This window comes from Manis pentadactyla, chromosome 19 (assembly GCF_030020395.1).
Source record: "Manis pentadactyla isolate mManPen7 chromosome 19, mManPen7.hap1, whole genome shotgun sequence".
Classification (NCBI taxonomy): Eukaryota; Metazoa; Chordata; class Mammalia; order Pholidota; family Manidae; genus Manis; species Manis pentadactyla.
Genome location: NC_080037.1, coordinates 7,120,727 through 7,144,549, shown reverse-complemented (window position 1 = coordinate 7,144,549; position 23,823 = coordinate 7,120,727). Strand labels below are relative to the sequence as shown.

The following is a 23,823-nucleotide window of genomic DNA, read 5'->3' as shown; positions in this document are numbered from 1 at the left end:
GGTTAGCTTGTCTTTAAGCAATCTCACCAATTGCACCCTTTCCCAAGTTAGTCAGAATCCGCACTGAACTCTCAGGAAGGAGTGTTCCCTCTGCCGTCTTCTGATGGCCTGTGGGCCTCCCCGGTGGAGCGCACCCTGGGAGTTGGGTTTTGGTTCGCTCACCAACCATCATTAACCATCACTTAGCCTCTGTGCCTGCTTCCCCGTTGCTAAGTCACAGAGAAGCAAGTCCCCTATTTCTCTCAGAGATTTATCGTAAGGATTACCTTATTGATTAATTTATTTATCTCATTAAGGATAAAAAGGAATTATAGAAAGGTTTCAATCCCTGGGTGAAAACATATATCATAATGTCCTTTTATTAGTCAGTAATTATAACTTCTTGAATAAGATCCAGAGGCCCCTGAATCCTGCTGCTAGTGAGCATCGTGCAGCCTCCCGCCCGGACCCCCTCGGCACCCTGGACACACCTCACTGCCGGGCTAGTCATACCGAGTTGAAATCATCTGTGTAATATCTCCCACGTTAGATGCGTTTGGCTTATGTTTCTTTTCATGCCATAGCCTATACAGGGCATCAAGACACGCGGAATTAGACCAAACTGAGCAAAGTCCCAGGACGTGTGTATTTAGTGTTGTTGCGAAGGTGCTCCGTGCAGAAAGCCAAAGCTCTGCGAGCAAGTGCCTGCGGAGGGAGGCCGCCCTGCTCACCTCAGAGCGTCCGCTCAGGTCTAGTGTCAGACACCTACCTCTTCTTCTCAACAGGAATATCACCACTTCGAGAATCAAGATGACGCCAACGATGGCCCCTAAGAACAGCCCGGTGTACAGTCCCCATTGTTTGGAGCCTGAAAAAAAAGAGTCAAAGGCCAATCTCTCAAAGTGCTGTGAGTTCAGAACATCCTACACACACAGAGGTGGGGAGACCGAGCCTCAGGCCCTCTTCCGACGTTCTTTCTCGAGGAGACGTTTGTTCCGATGGCTTTAGACCATTGAAGATTTCCGTATCATATGTTTTCTTTCCCTAATTTCTCTCACTACACTTGACTTTCATATTCCTAATTTCCAGAAAGATTTTTCTATCCAAATGTTTTATTTTCATCTCGACAACCACATATCTAAAATTAAACTTATCTTTGTCTCTCTAAGTCGAACTCCCTGCCCAGTTTCTCTATTTTTAAATCTCTAAGGTGCCTTGTATCCATTCTGGTAAAATGAACGTGACGCCCATACTCCCATACCATTCTCATGAGACACCAAGAGGAACAAACATCTACTTTTGTTTCTTAAAAATAAACCTAAGTGCTATTATTGTCCTTCCATGCAAATAACTACATTGAAACCAGACCTGAACTGAAAGAAGAGCACATATTTTTTTCTCTCAATGATAACCATATTAATATTAGGCCAAGTACCAGGTCCCAAATCAGACAGCCAAATTTTATTACCCTCTCTCCTTTGCCCATTTTACCAAATCCTTCCAAACCCGGAACAGCACCTTGGAAAACAGTGAATCACTATCACCCTAGTAAACAGGACATTTAGCTCAGTGAGATAATAACAGACAATTACAAAACATTTACAATGGGCCAGGCATTTTTTCAGCGCATCATGTATACTAATGTATTAGATCCTCACAACAGGCCTATGAGGTAGGAACCCTCATTACCCCCATTTTGTGGATAAGGAAGCAGGTGCAGAGATGCTCAAGAACTAGAGCTTGGCCTAGGGGTGGAAACATGGCTGAATGCTGAAGACAGACTTCTTGGACTCAGAGAGGCTATGGACTTGGGGTAGGTCACACCAGGGTGAGGAACAGTGGGGGTCTGCCTGAGGCACTGGGGCTTTAAGTAATAGCATTAAGGTTCTAACAGGGTAATATAGCAGCTGAAAACACTAATGTAAAGGCAACTTATAAGGATGATTATGGAATCAGCCAGTTTGTGGTTGAACCTGTGATGGATATTTTTGGAAGAAGTTGTAAAGAAGGCACAGGTCTGTCACAAAGGGGCAGAGTGCTTAGAGGCACAAGTCAGATGTTTTCACAGTTGACCAAAGATACAGATTGAAGTCTCAGTGAATTGATAAAAGGCATCCCACCAAGGTCCAAGTGGGTCTTCAGCCTGATAGCTGACCAAGAGTTGCTTCCTGGGTTTGAAAGGATTCTCTCTTCTTCTTCCTCAGACCTTTCACACATCGTTATCCCACAGAATCTCACTGGACTGACTTCGTGAACATCTTGATTATAGAATCTCTTCCCAAAATGCAATGTGCTTTAACCCAACGTCAGATCCCAACTTCAGTCTGCAGTCAGGTGACCTGAGCAAACAGCTGGGGGGCAAGCAGAGAGTTGTAAGAAGACTCCTGAATTTATAAAAAGCATGAAATTCTAGCCCAGAGCCACTGCAGAAGACGGAGATGCCCCATGAGCAACTCCCTCTGAATGGTATGGTTGCTGTGAACTCTGCATTCGGGTGTGTGTGTGAGAGAGAAAGAGAGTGAAAGAGAAATAGATCATTCAGAGCTGATGTTGCAGATACCAGGGACTCATATAGAAAGCTCCCAAATCTGAACATAAGCAGAGCGGGCAGCCTAGACGCCACCTCATTTCATTAGCCCCTGGACCTGACCTGGAGAACTGTTCTAGCAGTGCTCACTAGTTTGAGTCTATTTCTTCTTCCTTCTTCCCTCATGTATTTTGGGACCTTCTAAAACAATAGTTAATTTAAGAACAAACACTTCCAACCATCTAAATCATTTTAAGATAAATTAAATACAATAAATTCATCAATAAAAATAAATAAAATAAAATCAACAAACAAGGTGGTGCTTCTAAAACTAGAAAACAGCAGATGATTTAAAACTGCATTTGCAGTGCCTGCCAAGTGAGCCTTTTCCCTGCCCCCTGTGCCCCATGCTCATTGCTCACAGCTCTGCTGTACCCCTACACGCATAAACTAAAAACGAGTGGGGCCCAGAGCACATAATAACACCAGCCCTCTCTTTCTTTTCCAGGGTCTCAGGAAGATGAAAGCTTGTCCTATGACGTAAACGACCAGCTTCTGCTGGTCCAGCCAGATCTGCCAGGCAACCGGGCTACAGTCCTGCAGGATGTTTCATAAGCCCTTATTTTTCTCCTGGCCTTTAGATGCAGAGGAATACTAATCTATCAGAGGATTCAGGTTACAGCACCACAGACCATGGCCCCTGGCGGGCACTGAGCATCTCACCCAGCTCACTGGGTTCTCCCAGCCAGCTCACTGACTTCCTGTTGAGGAAACTGACTCACACAAGTGCACCTGAGTCACAGAGAATGTGAAGCTGAGCCGGGCCAGACGAGGGCTGCAGACTTCATGATTTGTGGCTTAGCCTGTGGAAGTGGGGCCCCCGCAAGGAAAGCGGTGGTGGGTCAGGATGCCTTGGGCGACCCTGGGAGTCAAAAGCCCACTGAGGTGCCAACTTGGGCCTTTGCCATCCTCCATGCCATGCCTGCTCGTTCTTGCCCCCATGCACCGCCCCCTACCTTTCCTCTGCCGCACCTTTAGCTGCCCAGCAGGCCAGTCGTCCATCCTCTGGGTCACTTTTCCTGACCACTCCTGCTCTCACTCTTTCCTCGCCCTCGAACTCCCCTGGTCTACGCCACTCATCTTAGAACCTGAGTTCTGACTTCACCTCTGCTGTGGAGACCATTTTCAGAGAGGGCACTTGGAGCCAGACAGATGGGTTCACATTCTGGGTCTACCACTTGATAGCTCTCCGACCTCTGACCTCAGTCAGGCTGCTCATACCCTTTGGGGCCTCAGTTTCCTTATCCACAACATGAGCATGACAATATCCAGTTCAGAGTTGTCCTGAAGGACCGGCAAAGTGACCTATGTGAGTGCCAGGAGCGCAGCCTGGAATCCAGCACGTGGTGAGTCGTGTCCACTCCTCCCACTGGCCTCTGTTCCCCAACTGGCTGCGCGCCTCTCCTTCTGCTCCTTTGCAGCTCTCTCAACAATTGTGGCACCTAACAGATCCTCGGTAAATTCTTGTTGGTTGATTGGTAAGACAAGGAGAGAGGTCTGGTGTCAAGTCCAGGGGAGTCCCTTCAGTCCTATCCTGTTTGCTTATGACTTAGTTTCCCGATCTACCGAGCAGGCCCAAGTATTTTCATGTTTGGGGCTCAGCTATTTGGTACTATGATCTAAGTATGGTATTTATATGGAAACTAAATGTCAGGGACTTGATGCCCTTGGGAATTTGGATAAATATGGACAAAATGCTACCTTTATAGCTTGTTGGGATCAGGTTACCTGTGATTTTGGGGAATAACTTTCCATGGTCCTCCAAGTCTTTGCTATAGCAGCTCTACTTGCTCTAGTCCGGGCTGTCCTGGGTGCAAGGTCCAGTCCCTTCACCAGTTTCCACAAAGACAAAAAGAAAAAATAACCCTATGCCAAGAATTTTGTGGGTATGAGTCCTCTACTGAAGATTTGAAGGGTCACAGGATGTTGAGTCCATCGTGAACCAGAGAGCTTTCCACCATCTCATAGCTCAGCCCCTCTCTTTCTCTCCCTGTATCTGCACAAGGTACATCTTCCCTGTTTCTCAGAACCATCCAACCCCCAGCCGGCTTCTCTAAGGGGGTGGGATGTCTCGCCCTCTGCCCGCAGCATGTATTAAGGTGCTCTTCTAAACAAGTACTGTTCCTTCCATAGAATCCCAGTAGGGGTTTCTTACCATGATATTATTTTCCCACCTAGTTAGGCACGGAAGTCCCACCTAGACTGTAAATATCTTGGAGGTAGACCCTGTACCTTATGCTTTATTTGCATCCTTCATTCCACCTGATACAATATAGGGCAGGGGGACACGCCATACGTGCATGATGAGCTAAGTTAGATTAAATTAGCAGCCACAGAGCGAAGCTGCAAGAAAGCAGTCACCCATCCGTTTGTATGAATTATCGATCGCTAAATATAAGAAGGTCTCAGAGCAACGCAGAGTCACCTTCTGAATGGCCCAAGGTAGGAATCAAAGAGAACCAACAATGACCTACTTGGCATATGCTTTATAATAGCAAAATGGAACCAAGAAAAAAGTGTATGTCCGTGCTCTCTGCATCACCTGCGTTCCCGTTCTCAAACCACCATTTCCTGTGGCAGAGACTCCTGCTCTCCCTCTTCCTCAGTCATGTGGTGGGGCCCCTCAGGATGGCGACGCTCAAAAGTCAGACCGTTTACCAGCCCCATTCTTCCTGCACGAAGAAACCCTATCTAAACATTCCTAAACAGGAGGGGTTTCTTTCCCCCTGCAGCCTCTTAGAAGTAGCTGAAGAGGCTGCTTGAGATCTCTAGTGCATTATCTTCTTCTTTCGGGGAGATAAAGAAGGAAACAAGAAAGAATCTGAGAAGCTCATGTAGTCCACCCCAGGAGATACTGAGATGCTAATGTAACGGTCTGGGTGCACCAGGTCTCTTTCCTGCCTTTCATGTGGTTCTGTCAACAAGGCTGCCTGCACGGGGCACATCTACTTGAAGAAGTCAACCACCACGAGATACCTTCTTGTTGATAGTGGTTTCCACTCAGAATTGGGGGTGGGGGAAAGATGCAGGCTAACTATATACAGTTAACCCTGAAGAACACGGGTTTGAACGGCGCAGGTCCACTTATACGTGGATTTTTTTTCAATAAATGTATTGGAAAAATTTTTGGTGACTTGCAACAATTTGGAAAAACAGTTTCTTTCCTCTAGCTTACTTTCTTGTCAGAATACATCATATAATACATACACAAAATATGTGTTAATAGATTATGTTATCAGTAAGGCTTCTGGTGAACAGTAGGCTTTTAGTAGTTAAGTTTTGGGGAAATTAAAAGTTATATGCCGATTTTCAACTGACTGGGAGTTGGCGGTGCCCCAATCCCTTGTTCAAGGGTCAACGGTTCTAATATAAGATCTGGGACCATCTGAGTAGAAATTTTTAGAGTTCACAGCTTCCAGAAAAATCCCATACACCTGCTTATCCCACCCAGGATGGTGTTGCAGAGGCTACTAATAGGGCCCCTAGTGCCAGCTGCCCCCATTCCCCCAAGGCAACGCAAGTCTTGTCCAGTCACATAGCTGCCCAGCTAGGACTACCTTTCTCAGCTCCCCCTGTAGCAGGTGTGGCCATGACAAGCTCTGGCCCATGAGAAGTGCCCAGGGTCCATCCTTTCTCTACTGGCACACTTCCTGGACTGGGAGCACCATGGAGAGGGACCTACCTCTGTGCATGGAATATTTAGGTGACTCTGTAACAATGGGAGTCACTGTCTGAAGTCACAGGGAGTCACCCTGTCTGAAGAAATGGGTTTATTAGAAAGGGGGAGCCCCTGGGCTTACTGGCAAGTGTCAGCTTTTCCTTGCACTGATCTAACCCAGGCTTGCTGAGACAGCTTTTTGCTAATCTACTGAAAAAGGTCTTCTTTTTAAGATGAGCTCCCAGGGACCTTCCCTTTTAGTTGAATTATTTGAAGTTTCATATTATTCCTTCTAACACGGACATAACTATTTCAGAACATGGTCATGAAGGATGGCAGCAGGTCACATGCTGTCCAGTATTGACCTACATCAACTTGCTTTGCATGACCTTGTGAGAGTACTTGGTAGCACTCCAGGATTTGGACTTTGCACTAAAGATGCTTCATAACAATAGACATTAAAGTGTTTCTTACTATAAAACACTGTGATAGAAATTGGAATAAGGATGATTATGTGACTGAGAGGCTGGACAGATGTCATTAGAAAAAAAGATTTCAAGAAACAAATATGTCCTTGTGCAGTGTAAGTGAGTCCTGACAAGAGACAGTGTTGACATCATACACTTTGGCCTCATCACATCATTAACCACTTGGAGTTTCCATTAACAGAGGTACAAAATGTCTTCAAATCACTGTCCTCATTGTAGATGGTGAAGGGACCTCTAATACACCCTCAGACCTCACCACTTTATCCCAAGGCTGGGATTTCCCTTGTATGAAGTCCTTGCTAAACTGTCACTACTTCGGTCCCGGCCTCGTCATGTCTGGACGGATCACTGCAGCAATGGCCCTTCCCCAGAGCTGGTTTCTCTTTCTTCTGCCTTTTCCCCACCTCGTTTATTCTCCACTCCGCTGAACTTTCTCTGGATATGCAGAGCTGATCGTGTTACTCTGTCTAAATCGCTACTAGTTCCCATCACTTATGGGATAGTACAGAACAAGATAATACTGTATCTGCTTTCCCCCTGCCTGGAATATCTTCCTTTTAGCTGCTTGGGTAATTTCTATTTATTTCTCAAAACCCGAATTAGGTCACATGCTCTGTGATGCTCTCCCTGACTCCAGGAGACAGGGTCAGTCATTCTCTCCTCTTTGTCATCTTGCACATACTTCGGTTTTGCATCGCTCACACCACACAATCTACAATAGTTAAATATTTATAGAACTCTCTCCTTCCTGAAGGGCAAGGACCATTTCCTTTTTTTGTCTTGGGTACTCAGCCCCTAGCACAAGGTTGGAACATAGTAGAACCTCAACCTATGTTTTGCTGAACTAAGCACAGTATTTTAAGAATTCATAATATTTGTTTGCAAACACAAATCAATAAACGAATAAAACTATGTTTTCCATATTTAGGCAACCTGGCATCCTGGGACAGTCATGCTGCAAACAAGCTGTGTGATCTAGTTCTGATGCCCTATGGTTTCCCATCCCTGTGGGTTAGGGAGGGGCTCTCTACTGGTGTTATGGGTTGAATTGTGTTTCCCCCAAAATTCATATGTTGAAGTCCTTAGAATGTGACCTTATTTGGAGATAGAGTCTTTGCAGAGATAATCATGTTAACATAAGGTCATTTTAGGATGGTGTTATGGGCTGAATTGTGTCCCCTCCCAAATTCATATGTTGAAGCCCTAAACCCCAGTACCTCAGAATGTGACTGTATTTGATAACAGGGTCTTAAAAGAGGTGATTAAGTTAAAAGGAAGCCATTAGGGTGGTCCCAAATCTAACCTTATTGGTGTCCTTATAGGAAGAGGAAATCTGGACACACAGAGCCACCAGGGACACGTGCACAGATAGGCCACGTGAAGACACGCTGAGAAGGCCTGGATTCCAGCCTCCAAAATTGTGAGAAAATTACTTTCTGTTATTGTAGCCCCTACTCCGTGGTATTCTGTTACGTAGCCCCAGCAAACTAATTACAGGTCATGACTGGTGTTCTTATAAGGAGGGGAGATTTGGGTGGAGATACATGTAGAGGGATGACGATGCGAAGAAGCTCTGGGAGAAGACGGCCAAATACGCGCCAGGGACAGGGGCCTGGGACAGATCCCTCCCTCCAGCCCTCAGGATGACCCACCCTGTCCACACCTTGATTTCAGACTTCCAGACTCCAAAACTATGAGACAATACATTTCGGATGTTTAAGCCCCCAGTTTGTGGCATTTTGTTGTAACAGTCTAGCAAATGAATACACCCTGGTAACCCTTTATTAACATTTCTTATTAATGTACACACAAACTGAATCACAGAATATCGACTCTAGAAAGAACTTCACTGGCTCACCCTTTGAATTTTACAATGATGAAACAGGCCCATGCCACCTGGTTCCCCCAGTGACTGAGCTGAGATCCTAGCAGGGCTGTCCCATGGTGCCATATTTATGCTGCTCCTTGTCCCTCCACCCTTCATGAGAACCTGCTCCAGACATGGTAAACCTGCTCACACTTGTGCATACTTGATCCTCAAAGTGTATTAGATGGGTAAGAGCATCCCCACATGTTTCTTTAGAATGTCCTGAGCCAAGTACCCCTAGCATAAGCTTTGTGGCCTACCAAGACTTTGGAAGGTACTGATCAAGTTCTTGTTAAACCATATTGAGGAGCATTGGGAGATTTCTCCCTCTCTTTTGAGACAGGAGAGTGAAAAACATTACTCTGATTTGCTATACCTGGAGAGGGCTATGTGGGGGTGAGGGGTACTGCTTCTTTAGCCCCAAGAAAAAAAAACCCACATATTTATTTTGGCTTATAAGGCATTTTAAGTGCATTATCCCTGCCACTAGTACTTATGAGGATTCCAATATCAGACAGGTCAGCTCTGCCACTTGCTCTGTGTGTGACCTTTCCTTCTTCATTTCCTTATCTGTACAGTGGAGATACTCATCCTGTTAGGTTGCTGTATTAAATGAGGTGCCACAGAACAGGCACATAGTGAGCAACAAAGATCTACAGGTTGTTATTATTTTAGATAAAGAATCTGAGTCTTAGGCTAAATGACTTTGCAAGTAAAAAGGGGAGCAATGGATCGAGGACCCCTAGGGCCACATGCTGTAAACTCTGAACTATGCAGCACTGTTTTCTTGGTCCCACCAGCATGTTCTGAATAACTGTGAGCAAGGAGAGAGGTCTGGACTGGGCGACGGCCTCTGAATGTGGTTTGTGTGCAAGGTGGGCAAGCAGCCAGACACATCTAGCAGGTGGACGGGTGGTTGACTGCTGTGAATGGATGGCTGGGGGAGGCAACAGGCGGTGGGTTAGGTCCACCAAGGAATTCTCAGATGCGGGCTGGAGGCCAGGTGGGATTTTCCCAGCAGTGCATCTGGGAATACCTCGGGGGAGTCTCTTACTACAAGTGCTATGCTGAAGGGCATAACCTGGCTGGATTTCCCTGTCTCACCCATCCCTGGTTATCTGTAAAAGCCCTCCACACAGACATCAAGTCTGGTGTAGGGAGAAGTCTCCTTGGAATGACCCTACTTCCCCCCAGTGGACACGGAGAGGAGGATGTCAGGGCATAAGTAACGCCTTGCAGAGCTAGCACCCTGATCCTACCTGAGGACGGACACAGGATCTGTGAGCAAATAGCGCCGGTGGTCTCTCCTGTTTCCAACCTCATGTCATTAGATGGGCTTACTTAATCAGCCCTTCCTTCCTTTTGATAACAGAATAATAATGATGTTTTTCTTTCTAGAGAAAGACCTGTCAAAAGATCTAGAGTTCCATCCTGACCCTACTTATAAGTTGAAGACATTTGAGGAGGGTCCTTAAATGCTATGAGCTTCAATTTCCTCGCATGTAAAATGAGGATGATACTATCATTTACCCAATAAGGTTATTGTGAGGAGTAAAAGAGATTATACAGCTGAAAGTGCTTTGTCTATAACAGAGCGCTATATGATTTATCGTTATTCCCACACTTCTAGTCTGGTTTTTAGTCCGAGAGAGGAGCCCCTGGTCCTCTGACCTGCTATGGGATTCACAGGCCATTCCACAAATGGTCCCCTCATTATATCTTGCTTTTCATTACTGAACTCAGTAATCTTGACAACACGTTGCTGGAGAGCAGACGTCATGTATCGTACCTATTCCTAGTCTCCCACAGCGTGAGTGGCGGCTAAGTACTGACTGATGACGTAGAGCTGTCCCACCACCAGTGGGGCCCCGCTTTGGGGGTCAGGACTGGCCACCTGCTCTCCCTTCCCCCTGGACACAGCCTGGAGACCTGGGCTGGGGGGCCTGGCTCCATCATTTCTCATTGGTTTCCTCAACTGGGACGTGAGCCTAATAACGCCACTCTGGTCATTATGAACAAAAGGCTCTCCCGGAATGCTCATGGGAGGGCTGTTTTATAAACTGTAGAGAAAATGTACAGTGCTGTTACGAAGATGAGGGCCGCGGCTGTGGAAGCGCAGGGGGGGACCGACCCATGTCATTACCGTGGCCCGCTAGCCACCGCCAGGGCACTCACCTGAGGGGTCTAGCCTGCAGCGGGACTGCGGGACGAAGGTCTGGGAGCGGTTGCTGACGGGGTTGCTCGCGGTGCAGACGTAGACACTGTTGGCATGCTGGGGGCCGAGGGTGAGGGCAAGGAGGTGGGAGCCATCAGCTGGACTCAGCGGGTGACTGTCCGCCTCCTCGCTCCAGCTGTAAGCTACGTGGTCCCCCTTCTCTGCCACGCAGGCCAGCGTCAGGCTGCAGTTCCCATTCTGCTGCGTCCAGTTCAACACCTTAATTTCTGGAGTGGAGACCTGCTCTGTCAGGAGGGGGAGGAAAGAAGCCATCACTGAAGTGAACCCCCTGGAATTCTGACTTGAACATTTTGTTCAAAGAAAATGCAGCCTAACGGTATTTTCCCTCCCTGTGGGTCTGCGGTGTGACTTACTCCTGTTGGAGACCTGGTGCTTCGCTCCATCCCTCTCCCCCTGCACTGCTTCCCAGGACCATCCCAGGATAAAATAGAGAAGACGGTCTTTTGGTCCCGTCCCACCAATGCTGTTGGGGCTCCTCTTGCCCGCACCTGACCTAAACTGCTCTCCCATTTGTAGAGTTTGCTGTCAACTGATCCCCCCACAGGCTTTAATTGTCATTGGCTGAAGTATTACCTCCAAGACCAAAAGGCATGACTTTTATTGGTGGGATTTTATCTATACAGTGTGTGTGTGTGTGTGTGTGTGTGTGCATGCACATGTGTGTGTAGGGCCAGTGCTTTAGTGCACCTAACCTATCTCACTCTAATGCCATGAAATAGGCAAGGTAAAGGGGAAAGTTTTATTTATTTAGCAACTACTATAGGAAAGCCACAATTCTGGAATTTCACATTCATCATATTCTTTCATCTTCTCAATGACTTCCTCACCAATTATAACCCTACTTATAATTATTCCCATTTTATGGATGAGGAAACTGAGTCCCAGAGAGGTGGGGTGTCTGACATAATGTCACTCAGCTCCTAAGCAGCCAAGTTGAGATCTGAACCTAGGTCTGTCTGACTCCAAAATCCAATCTCTTTCCTTGACTTGAGAAGAATACCATGGCTGCACAGACCCTATTTTCCAAAGTAGGAATTTAATCACAAAATGTGACAGGATATGAGAAAGACAATGGTGATGTGCGGTCTCTGTGCTCACAGCAGCCTTGCCCCAGGGCCACTATTGGCAGGATCAGAATTCCCTGGTTCCTGGTGCAGGGCTGTGGGAACTATACACACTGCCTGGAAGAAAAGGAGTGCTAGGGGCAGGGGATGGGCAGGGAGGACATTGCTGTCCCTCCTGTAGTATGTGAGGATTTCAAAGAGATGATGGGTTCATGGGTGTAGCTCTGGATCCCATCTTCAGAAATAAGGAAGTCACTGTGAAGAAGTAAGAAGCCCACAAGGCTGTCAGGATTCCTGAGAATTGAAGGCAGCCTCTGGGGCCAAGAGACACAAACACTGGGTGCATTCCAGAGAGACGGGCAAAGAGGTTCAAAGAAGAACTGGCCTCGGATTTTGACGGACCTAGGTTCTAGTTTCAGTTCTGCAGCCTAGTGATTCTATAACCAGAGCCTTTGCTTAAATGAGCAAAACGCGCCTCTTCTAGAGGCAGATGCCATCCTATGGCAGGACGCAGGGTGTGGTGAGTGGTGTGGGGCTGAGTTTCAGCTCTCCTTTCCCAGGATCCCTAGAGTGGGGAGCCACCCACACAGAGGTGTGTAACCTGCCAACCACTCCCCTCTGGATATGTGTCCTCATCTATGAAAGAGAAGTTAAGCTTGATCAGTGGTATTCAAACTTTTTAAAAATCGGAAAAAAAAAACCTCCACCTTTTTTTCAAAACAAAACCTGATTTACAAGTTGAGAGTCCTGAGGTCCAGGCCCTCTATCCCCAGGCAGCTAGACTCCTTTCCTCTGGGAAATGGGTTGAGGGCAGCTAGTGCTAATCAGCGGGCAATTTGGGCAAAAGATTATGTGAACCCCTAAAACTTCTTCCTGAAGCACAGTCTAGATAGCCCTGGACTAGAAGATCTTTCAAGTTCCTCCCAATTCTAAATACTCTTTGCTTCTGAGGGAGGCCTAAAATCCTGGGCGAGGGGCCGGCGTGGGCGGGGGAAGCCACCATCATTACCATAGAGCTTCAGCTGCACACACAGGCTCTGGACTGAAACGTTTTCCTCCAGGGTGATGAAGTACCAGGCCTCGTCCTTCCTCTTGCTCTCGACGATCTCCAGGCTCGGCTTTTCCAGATGAAACTTATAGCCATCCTCCAGATAGGGTGGTGAGCCCCCTTCCGGCAAATAGATAGACACGATTTTCTTCTTGACGCTGTTTCCTGGTGATTCTGCCCTTGTGACAAGGACGTGGATGCTCTTATTCATGATCTTACTTAGCCCTTCAGATGTCAGGGGCAGGAGCACGCTGCTGCCCAACTGCCCGAGGACCTTCGGGCAGTTCATGCCCTCGCCTGTGGGAGGAAGGAGAAGCAGCCCCTCGTTATGCAGGCCTTCGAGAATCACATCCTGGTGTGGATCAGGAATGACAGACGAGAGGCTCCCTCTTCCTTTCGGGGTACCCCTGGGGTCGCCAGGTCCTTGGTCGTCTGTAAGGCCTGTCATGAGTGTCCCACTACATTCTCAATATTTCAAAAACCCCAATGGGAATCTTAGAATTACTTATGACAGAGCTACAGAGACTAACTAGGACACTACGTGGTTTTTGATCTGAGAGGGAATTTGACCATCTCAGATTTATAGTTAAGGCATCTAAGAGAAGTTAGATGACTTCCCTAAAGTCGCATAACTAGTAACTGGACTGGAATCCAGGTCTGTTAATTCCTTGACCTGACTGCTTAACACCATGGGGTACATAGTGTGCGGGATGGGGAGCCGTGGAAGTGACTGAGCCCGCGAGCCCAGCAGCCATCACGGCAGGAGGCTCCAGAGGCATCCCTGCGGGGGACGAGCAGAGGAGAGGGACGCGGGGCCAGGAGGCGGGAGCCCATCGCCCAAGCTGCGGAATCCTAGCTCTTCAAAAAAATGTAAGACAGTTAATAATGTTGAGGGAGGGACATTATTTTATCTCTCTTCCAAAAAGCTGAGCCAACAACAACTTAAAACCCCAAAACTTTTCAAACCACTGTAAAGAATCCTACCGATGACTATTTCACACCTCCTCTCTCCTCAAACCCACAACCTTAGCTGACGACCTTGCTTCTCATGTCACTGAAAAGGCAGAAGAACCAGAGAGAGAACTTGCATTTGTTACACCACCAAATCAACCTGCCTGCTTGGACGGATCATCCGGGCTCCCACTGAAGGCCAGCCTCTGCCTTCACGGAGCCTCCCCTACTCCAGAGCTTTGCTCCTGAAACTGCCCCCACTTCTTGCACTGTCAGCTTTATTGCTGGGATGGTATGTTATTTCCATCAACACATAATATACAACATGTAATTTCCTTTATCATAAAAACTCCTCCCCTGATCCCAGGTCCATCCCCAGCTGCCTCCCCATTTCTCTGTTTTCCTTTGTTGCAAAGTCCTTTAATGTGTTTAAACTTTCCCCACTTCTTGACCTATGTTTTCCTTGTACCCGCTCCAAACGAGCGTTCTTCCCTCCACTCACTGGAACCACCCTTGTCAAGGTCACTCTATACTCCACGATACCAAGTTAATTCTCCATCCTCATCTTGCTTTCTCAGGAGCACTTGACATAGTGCATCACTACATCTTTAAAACACTGTCTTCATCTGGCCCCGGGAATACCTGGTCTTCTTCCTATTTTATTGGCTGCCTCTTCTCAGCCTCCTTGACTGGAACCCTCTGCTTTTAAAGATCTCTAAATATTGGAGCATCCCAGGAAGCAAAACTCAGACCTCTCCTCTTTCCCAGCCACACTCATTAGGTTGCATGGTTTGACATATTTCTGGAATGCTTACTGAGATATATCTCCCACCCAAACCCTTCACAGTACTCCAAACTGCCTACACAGATCAGTATTTGGAGGCCCAAAGGGCGTCTAAAATTTATCAAACAAACACTTGATTCCACAGCCCCTCCTGCAAACAATTACAACTCCCCCGAATTCTCAGCCAAAACACTGGAATCAGCCTTGACTCCTTTCTTCCTCTCATATACCGTGTTCAGTCTATCAACAAATCCTGTTGGTTTGGCCTTCAAAACATGTCTGGAGTCCTAGGACTTTGAACCCCCCTCATTTCTACCACCATCCTCACAAGCACAGGCACTGTCCTTGTCGTCCAACAAATCTCCCTACATGCATACAACGGACAGGAAATAATCCTTTTCTACTGTTTCCAATTTTGTCTCTATTGCTTTCAAACTTCCAGGGCTTCCTTGCACCCATAGAATAAAAATCCATAGTCCTTGTTATGGCTTCAGAGGCTCTGAAGAACGCAGTCCCTGGTACCTCTCCAACCCCATCTCCTGCCCTCTCCACTCACTACCCTGTGGCCACACTGGTTCCAGCTGTTCATCACTCATCTAGAACATTCTCATCTCAGATATTTTGTGTTTGCTGTTCTCCCTCTCTCTGGACATCTCTTCCCTTACATACTGGGATAGCTCATTCCCTCACTTTATTTAAGGTTTCTGCTAAAAAAATGATGTCCTCAGAGAGACCTGCTCTGACCATCCTACCCCAATTAGCATTCCCCTTCCTACTCTAGTTGTCACAGTCATATTGTCATTTTGTGGTACTGTATGCTAATTTTATGTTTTTCTCCCCCACTAGAATGCCAGCTCCTTGAGAGGGAGACTTTCATTGTGTCCCCCGTTCTGTCCCTTGGATCTACCGTAGTAGGAAGCTATCTGTTCAATTTATGAATTCTGAAAGCTGGGTTACCTGACTAAAATCTCTCTTATTGACCTTTACCCAGTATGTAACTGAACTTAATCATAAGCTAATGTTCATGAAAAGAGAAGTCCATGAGTCAAAGAGAGCATAGATTGTTCTAGCTGATAAGAAAGACAGAGGAGTAAAATAATACTGCTTAAGTAATACAGCCACTTAGAAAAGACACAATTGACTTATGGTTAAGATGGGTTGTTGAGAAATTGGGTGAAATGGCCAAAATATTCTTCATATCAGAATGTCTTGAAATCCCAACGCTGTCCTGTAAAGGGCGCCAACTAATATCAGGTTAGAAATCAAGAGATTGAAGGGAAAAAAAAAAAAAAAAAGCAGCAGTCTACATGGGCTAAAATCAGGATTAGAGTGGTTGAGATTGATAATTTTTAAGGAAAAGTGAGAAAGGCAATCAGACATTTGTTCTTCTAAATATTGATAAAATATGGACTCTTAAAACAGCACTGTCACGGAGAACAGTCAGTGATTCTGTAACATCTTCCTGCGTTCATAGATCGTGACCCCGCTAGAGGGAGAGGACTTCATAACATGGGGAACTGCTGAGCCGCTGTGTTGTGTATTTGAAACCAATGTGAGATTGCATCTCAATGACACTTTAATTTTAAAAAACAAGAGTGCTCTCCCCCGTTCTTAATGCGCTAGATGAGGAATGCTGGCTGTTGGGTTTGGGGCTGGAGTTTTTTACCAAGATAATTGGGAAGCATGTTGGCATTTCTTCCAGCCACATTTCTGAATGCCTGACTGTCCAGACAATCTAGTAGGTCCAGAATAGCCTCTTGAACCCTGCATTTCAACCTCTACATATAAAGGGATGATAGAAAATTAGAACCATACCTGAAAATGGAAATACCATATGGTGTGCAGGCCCCCTGAAATGATCTATACAAAGTTGGGTAGATAAGCATATGTACATTTTCCTGGAAGCACACCCACAAATCCTCGGTCATCTCTTAAAGGGTCTGAGATTCAAAACAAGATTAAGAATCACTATCATACTATTGATTTTTTAGACCAATTTTGAGACAGAGAAAATAGGATTGGAAATGATTCCCATCCTCAGCCCATAACCTTCCTCCCTTCTAGGTCTCCCACGTGCCCATTCCCCACACCTAAGTCAACAGGCTCTTCACACCGTGGGTGCTTTTAGAACCTGTGATTGGTGGGGAGTGAGGGGGATGAGAGGATATAGGGTAAGGAAGGGAAGAGCCCCTTGCCAAATTAAAAAGGTTTTAATTTAAAGGAAATGAAAAAAAATAGGAGGGGAAAGAGGAAAAGAAAAGGAGGGGTAGATGAGAAGGACAGGCTGAGTGATTTACGCACACGCAGTCGTGGGGAGCGGAATCAAAACCTCATCAGAAGAGACCCTCACACTCCACACCCCACATGAAGGATGATGTAACAACCGGGTGTGTGTGAGTGGCACGGCCTGGAGGAGGCCCTAGAAACTATCACCGCCTAAGCACGGGTGGAAAAATCAGTGGGGACTTCAAAGTGGTTCATAAAACCCTTCCGGTAGAGCCCCTGCTCCTGAAACGTCCTCCTGCCTGACGAGTGTTTTCCGGTGGGTGTGAGTCAGCCGGCTCCTGTTTACCCAAACAGTCTGGAGGAAACACTCGTGGCTGTTCACACCAACTCACTTTCCTTTGAGCGTGATTCTACTTAGAAAGTAGAGTGATTCACACGAGCCCATGGATCTTTTCCTGAAATCAGCAGCATTTCGCCAACCCTTTCACAAGATGGGATTCCACCCAATGACTGCCTTTCTTCTTTTTGCCCTGAAACTCCCCCAGGTGCCTGCAGCATCTTGCTACAGCATTGCTTTCAGGTAGAAAAGGGGCAGACTTAAAGGCCTCCCAGTTCTTACGGCAAATCCGGGCCCAGAAAGAACAAATGACTTGTCTGAGCTGCCTTTTTAAGTCCCACCAGCCACCCTCCTATTCCTGCCCTTAATGCGGCTGGATCTTCCGATCTCACAGTGTCTGTACTCCCCGTGCCCAGCCTGGAAGCCTGCTACCCACCTTTATTTGCCTGGCAAACTCCTTCCTTCCCACGGGTCCTGCCTCTGCCCCACAGCCGAGACTCAGGCTCCCTGCCATGTGCTTCCAGTGCATTTTGCATCGCTCCTTCCCGTCACTCCCCACGCTTTTAACTCTGGTTTGATGCCTGTCAACCTTACTCAATAATAAGTTTCCAAAAGTGGGGACTATGTCTCTTTTGTTTACTTTTAAGCCTAACACCTACCTAGGACAGAATAGAAACTCATAAGTCCTCATTGCTCAAGAGAATGAAAAAACTGAATGAGATTAATGAATGAACAAATGACAGAGTTTAAAGTCTCCTCCCTCCGAAGTCAGAATGCATTGTGCTCTAGCTTTACAACATCCTTAAGAGGTATAAGAAGGAGGGAAATGATGAGGACCCTTCTCCCTGCTTGTCAGGTGAGGAGATGGAAGTGTCTAGCCTTGAACCCTGGGATTCAGGGAAAGCAAACCACTTGTCATACCCCCTGAACACTCACGACATTTCACCTGTGCATTTGAGCCTTCGTCTGGAATACTCTCCTCAATACCTATAAAAATGCAACCTGCCAGACGCATGTATTTGGAAGGACACACAAGAACCTGCAACAGTAGTTGCCTCCAGTGACAGGTATGGGGGGGATCTGTCCCCATTCTATACCCTTTTGTATTGTTGCAGTCTTATAGGTGTATGTGGGATACACTTCCAAGAAACAAACTCGTTAACAAAAACATTAAATGAAACTAACATAATGAAAGAAGTTTCTATCCACTTTCCAAATTCAAGAGCAAAGACTTCCATATGCTCTCTACTTCTTTCTATGACTTTTATCAACTTCTCTCACCTTTTGAAAATTCCTATACTTCAATTCATTTCATTTCAGTTCAAATGAACTCATATACTTAAATTATTTATAGCATATTCTACTTTTTACCATAGGACCTGGATACAAGGTTTAGCATTCCCCCCTGTACCCCACCAGCTCCCTAAATGTAAGCTTCTCCAGTTGTATTCATTGAGGCCTCTGAAGTCAGGCTCTGTGACCACAGAGAAATTGCTAAACTACCCTGTGCCTCTCTTTCCTCTGTTATAAAATTGTAATGGTTGCAATAATAACACATATCTCATAGGGTTGGCATGAGAATTAAATGAATAATACACATAAAGCACTTGGAACAGTGCCTGGTATATATAGCAAATATGTTGTGCATACTATTATTATTCATTCAACCAACATTTGTGAGTAGACTCTCATGTCCAGACGCTGGGTCAGGCTCTGGGAAGAAGCTGTGCTTGTTCATTCCGCTTCCCCTACACCTCACAGAGGGCCTGCCACATCATGTGTCCCCAAACAGTGCCTGCCACATCATGAGGATTGTCCAAAGTCATTCCATAGTTAACACCAGACACCCTGATATTCTGATTTCTAGTCTGGCACTGCAGAGAGTGAAGGTGATGGCATTTATCCTGGTATTAAAGCTTTTGAGCAATAGAAGCTCCTAGAGCTACATCTTGGGACAGAATGAGCCAGTGAACAAACAAGGTTAGGCCAAGTCTAGAAGCACACACTTGTCCCTCGCCTGCTTGGAAGAGTTGCTTGGAGGAATAAAAACATCCCACTGGGGTAGATTCACCAGTTGTAACAGATGTACCACTCGGGTGGGGGATGCTGGTAAAGGGGAGGGTGTGTACATGTGGGGATAGAGGAAGTCTCTGTACCTTCCAATCCGTTGTGCTGTGAGCCCAAAACTGCTCTAAAAATAAAGTCTGTATTTAAAAAAAAAAACATTGGGGGAAATGAAAAATTCACTTTTGGGTGGGGAGGGACATGTGGACTTTTTTGATTTTTACAATTCTGACTGGGAATTGGGAGGTGAGCTGAGCGGGGATGTGAAGGGGAGTGGGTACTGACTTTACAAGAATCAGGCTTCTTGGTTGGGCGAAGCTGTCATGGCTGACCTGTCCCACTTGCAAAGCATTTCCGTCTGGGTTTTATTGGGGTTTCACAAAAGGGTGCATGTTTAAAAATAAAAACACTGTAAAAGTTTTGTGCCTGTTACAGAGAAGATGGAATGCAAGGAAAGGGGCCACTGCTGATTGGCTAGACACGCCCTACAGGGCTGGGCTGTTCTCACTAACCAGTGATCTCCAGCCTTTCGTGGGGCAGCTGTCAGCAGCCCCCGACACACCATGGGCCAGCCTGGCTGGCAGGCAAGCAAGCATAGAGGTGTGAAGTCCAGCCCACCGTGCAGCCCCATCACTCCTAGTGTCACCAAGAAGAATTCTAAAATGGTAGAGTCACAAATGGGGTGCACCTGGAAGGCTTGGTTCTCCCTGTGATGCCTTGAAGTGGTTCCGTTGGGCTCTCTGAGCCCAGAGCTCACTCATTTCCCCCCTAGACCTTGGAAAGCCTGATTCTGAGGGAACCTGGAGTCAGGGAAGGGCCTCTTCATTCAGAGTCCGGCAAAGCATAGATCCCATACACAGCCCCTCCGACATCCCTCGCTTTCTCTCTGGGTTTCTCCTGAGAAAGTCCATAATGGATCTGCAGTCTTGAAAACCCCGAGCGCAAAACACCCAGAGCCTCAGGATTTCCCCCCTTCCCTGACACTGCTTCCACGCCAGAAGGCCTCCCACACTGATCAAAGTCCCGAGGCATCGAAGCAGAAAGGAGATTCTCACCCCACTCCGTGCTGAGCCCGAAGGCCACATCTTACATGGCTTTCTCTTTGTTAGACACCTTTTCTCATAGCCCTGACCCTGCTGCACAGAGAAGAGCAGCTTGCCTCTGGAGGAACACCAGCCACAAAGACATGGACAGGGCCCAGCCCTTAACACGCTCCTGTGTGTCTGGCCCTACCTACCGCTGGACCTGCCCTGACCTTCAGCGTTCCCGATTTGTATTTCCCACTTACTGTAACCAGCCCTGGGTTCTAGAAATCCTGGCCTCTCCCCCATCTTGCTGCCTGGAACCTTCTCTTCTAGGAAAGTAACCACCAGTATGAGCACCCTGTGGCCACCATCTGTCCTCAAGCAGTGACTGGAGTTTTCACTTCTACCCTCCCTTCCCACTGCGGCCCTTCCTTGTTGAGCCCTGTTTCTGGTTTGTCTGCTTGTGGGTGTGAGGATCCACTGGTAGAAGAGATCTTATCCCACAGCTCCATCCCTCCAGCTCATCCCTAGCCTGGGTCTCTGCCAGAAGGACACCCGTGCAAACCCAACACCAAACCAGAGCTCTGACCAGTGCCTCGTTTCCTTGGAAACTAGGGTTGGTGGGGGAGAGCCTTGGAGCCCAGGGGCCCAGGAACTTGTGAGGTTCCTTCCTCTTTGAAACAGGCAGGCAAAACTCAGAGGCAATCCCTGAGGAAGAGGCAGCCAGAACACAGCCTGCAGCCCTTACATCTTCTCTCCCTCCAAGGGACTGGCTCATCCCTGGCAGGCAATCGCTGGACTCAAAGCCTCAAACAGATAAGCACCCACCTGTTCCGCAGCTCAGCTCAAAACCCAGGGAGAGGAACAGCAAGAAGTTCAAGGAGAGGAGTCTCGTGGGATCCATCAGCCAGCGAGAAGGAGGAAGGGAGCCTGGCAAGGGGCCTGGCAGCTGCTCGCAGACGCCGCAGCAGAACGGGCTCCGTGTCAAGAGTGCTGCCTCTGCTGTCTAGTTTACACATCAGGAACCAGCAGGCTTCCTGTGTCACTGGGACTTTTTCTGCTTGTGTGTCGAGGATTGCTCATCTGCTTTCAGGCCTTAAATCACTTTGCTGTTCCCAAGAAGTCGAGTGAGTGCAAGAGCCGGGAAGACAGCTATGTGGTCACCTCGGCCAAACCCCAGCTTTGGGCAGAGATGTGCTCCCGTCCTTGTCATCTGAGCTGTCCCAGGAAAGGGGGGCTGAGCTTCTCAGGGCAGTTCTGTCTGGTAACTCTTCTTAGAGAGCTAAGAGAAGATGGGGTTTTGTCGGGCTACCCCCAAATCTGGGTCAGTTAGTTTAAAGCTGAACTTGGATGGATGACGGAACTTTGGAGGTCTCGTGAAACTCTTACTTCTGATTTATTCCGTAATTTTAGAAAACACCCTCTACATGCAGACAGGTTCTGGAGCCAAAAGTTACAGAAAGGTAGGGTGGGCAAGGATGAATCAGGTGGCAGAAACCCAATTTCCTTGCTGGGCACAAGTGGTAGAATTTGGTGAGCCCTGTGTTTTCTTTGGAGGGGCTACCTTTATATTAGGGCTTGTACCTGACTTTTTATCACGGGGAAGGGACTAGCATTGACAACAGAAAGGCCCTGTGCTTTTCCATGAGTTAAGCAATAAGAATGAAACACAAGGAAGATGATATCATCAGTGTTCACAAGGAGACTTGGAAAGGCCAGACTAATGTTTGTTTTTAATGTCCATTTTAACAGGTCAGAGTCCCTCTCCAGTGGGCCTTCCTGGGGATCCAGGTGGTAAGAACTGGTGACACATGTGAACTTGCTCTCTGTCCTCACTTCCCCCCCATTCACCTGACACCCAGCCGTCCTCCCCCAGCCCTACCCAGTGGTGTGCTGGAGCCGATACCGACTCATAAGAGCCAATTATTAAATTTTCAGGAATCTAATAAACTGTTTGATTGATACACATTGCCATTATTAAAAATGGAGTTATATAAACTTACAATGAAGTAAATTATACTAACTATAATAACTAATATGTATATTATATTTATATATGTCCTATACAAATACAAATGTATAAATAATTACATTCTAAGTAAATTGCATTGAATATGAATTATATAAATAAATTATATATAAATATAAACCTGCAATGAAATAAATTACACTGAAAACTAAGGGAATAAAAGCTCAAAGCTCATTACTTCCTAATTGTTTTATGACACTTTACTATTATCTGTGCTTTTGAGGACATTGATGTCTATTATATCTCTAGGGTGGAAAGAAAATACCAGATCCTGTATGCTGTCATACCTCTTTTCCCAGCTCTGCGTGCAATGACATCAAGTTGGTAGCTTGAAATCGGCCAGGTGGGAGTGCATATGCAAGGGAACGACAAGTGATATAAATCAGAGCTTTGATTTCTTGTTTTGTTGGATGTCTAGATGTAAGAAAGTGATGAGAAAAGGTAATGATGCAGGTTAAACTTAAAAGTGTGTCAGGATTGTAGCCTTTACATCATTAACAGCATGAAAATTTTGAGTACATATCTTTCCAGTATTCAGAAACTGCCATCTTATTCAACAGAAGACATAGTGTCATTAACCAGCAAGTGAGGTTGCAGTATATATCTTTGATGTTTCACATTTCTTTAATTTAAAAAAATTGAATACAAACAAGAAGAGAATAGAGTGAAATACCTAAGAGTTAGGAGGAAAAAAACCCCACCAGACTAGAATTCTGTGTCCTGAGAAATTACCCTTCAAAAGAGAAGGAGAAATGAAGACTTTCTCAGACAAAGATGGAGGCCATTTGTTGCCAGTAGCTCTGACTTGCAAAAACTGCTAAAAGAAGTTCTTGAGAGAGAAGGAGAATAATATAGGTCAGAAACTCCTATCTACATAAAGAAAGAAAGCATCAGAGAAGGAATAAATGAAGATAAAACCTTTTATTTTTCTTACTCCTATTGATCTAATAGATAACACATTATTAAAAAGTATAAGAGCAACAATGTATTCAATTATGTGTGTTTATGTATATTTCATGTATATGTACATATATATATATGCTGTGTATGCTTAAATATAAGTGAAATGAATGACAGCAATGATACAAGGGACAGGAGAGAGGAATTAGGATACATTAGGAAAATATTGTTGTTATAAAGAACTCACACTATCCATGAAGTAGTATAGTGTTATTTGAGAATGTGCTTGGATTAATAATAAATGTATATGGCAAAATCTAGGTTAACCATTTTAAAAAAGTAAAAAAAGAGAGAGAAAGGCATATAACTGATATGCTAAGAAAGGAGAGAACATGGAATCATATAAAATGCTCAATTAAAACCACAAAAGGCCAAAAGAGAGTGGAAAGCAATAAAAGCAACAAACAAGGGCAAAAAATACAAAAATAGTAACATATATGGTACATATTAATCCCGCTATATTAATAATCACTTTGAACATCAACGGTCTAAATGAACTAATTAAAAGCCAGACATCAGC

At 46.0% G+C, this 23,823-nt stretch overlaps 1 protein-coding gene and 1 long non-coding RNA gene across 4 annotated transcripts in view; one reads left to right on the top strand and one right to left on the bottom strand.

The window, feature by feature from the left end:
* Positions 1–22,031, bottom strand: part of SLAMF1 (signaling lymphocytic activation molecule family member 1) — a 37,319-nt gene extending 15,288 nt beyond the window's left edge. Inside the window, exons 1-4 of one of the 2 annotated variants that reach the window (XM_036922740.2) lie at positions 21,143–22,029; positions 12,889–13,224; positions 10,755–11,039; positions 749–847 (exon numbers count right to left, since the gene is read on the bottom strand). In XM_036922740.2, coding sequence (XP_036778635.1) covers positions 749–847; positions 10,755–11,039; positions 12,889–13,224; positions 21,143–21,218 — 796 coding nt within the window. In that variant the 5' untranslated portion in view covers positions 21,219–22,029. Of the gene's footprint in view, positions 1–748; positions 848–10,754; positions 11,040–12,888; positions 13,225–21,142 lie in introns of both variants that reach the window. The other variant, XM_036922741.2, reaches the window with a different exon arrangement.
* LOC118930797 (uncharacterized) lies at positions 2,315–20,380 on the top strand. 2 transcript variants are annotated; one of them, XR_005032175.2, is made up of 4 exons: positions 2,315–2,445; positions 3,015–3,912; positions 8,035–8,132; positions 20,288–20,380. It is a non-coding gene; the product is annotated as an uncharacterized LOC118930797 (long non-coding RNA). The 2 variants fall into 2 exon arrangements; XR_008994957.1 differs by lacking the exon at positions 20,288–20,380 and having other exon boundaries at positions 8,035–8,368.
* Positions 22,032–23,823: the final 1,792 nt, after the last annotated feature.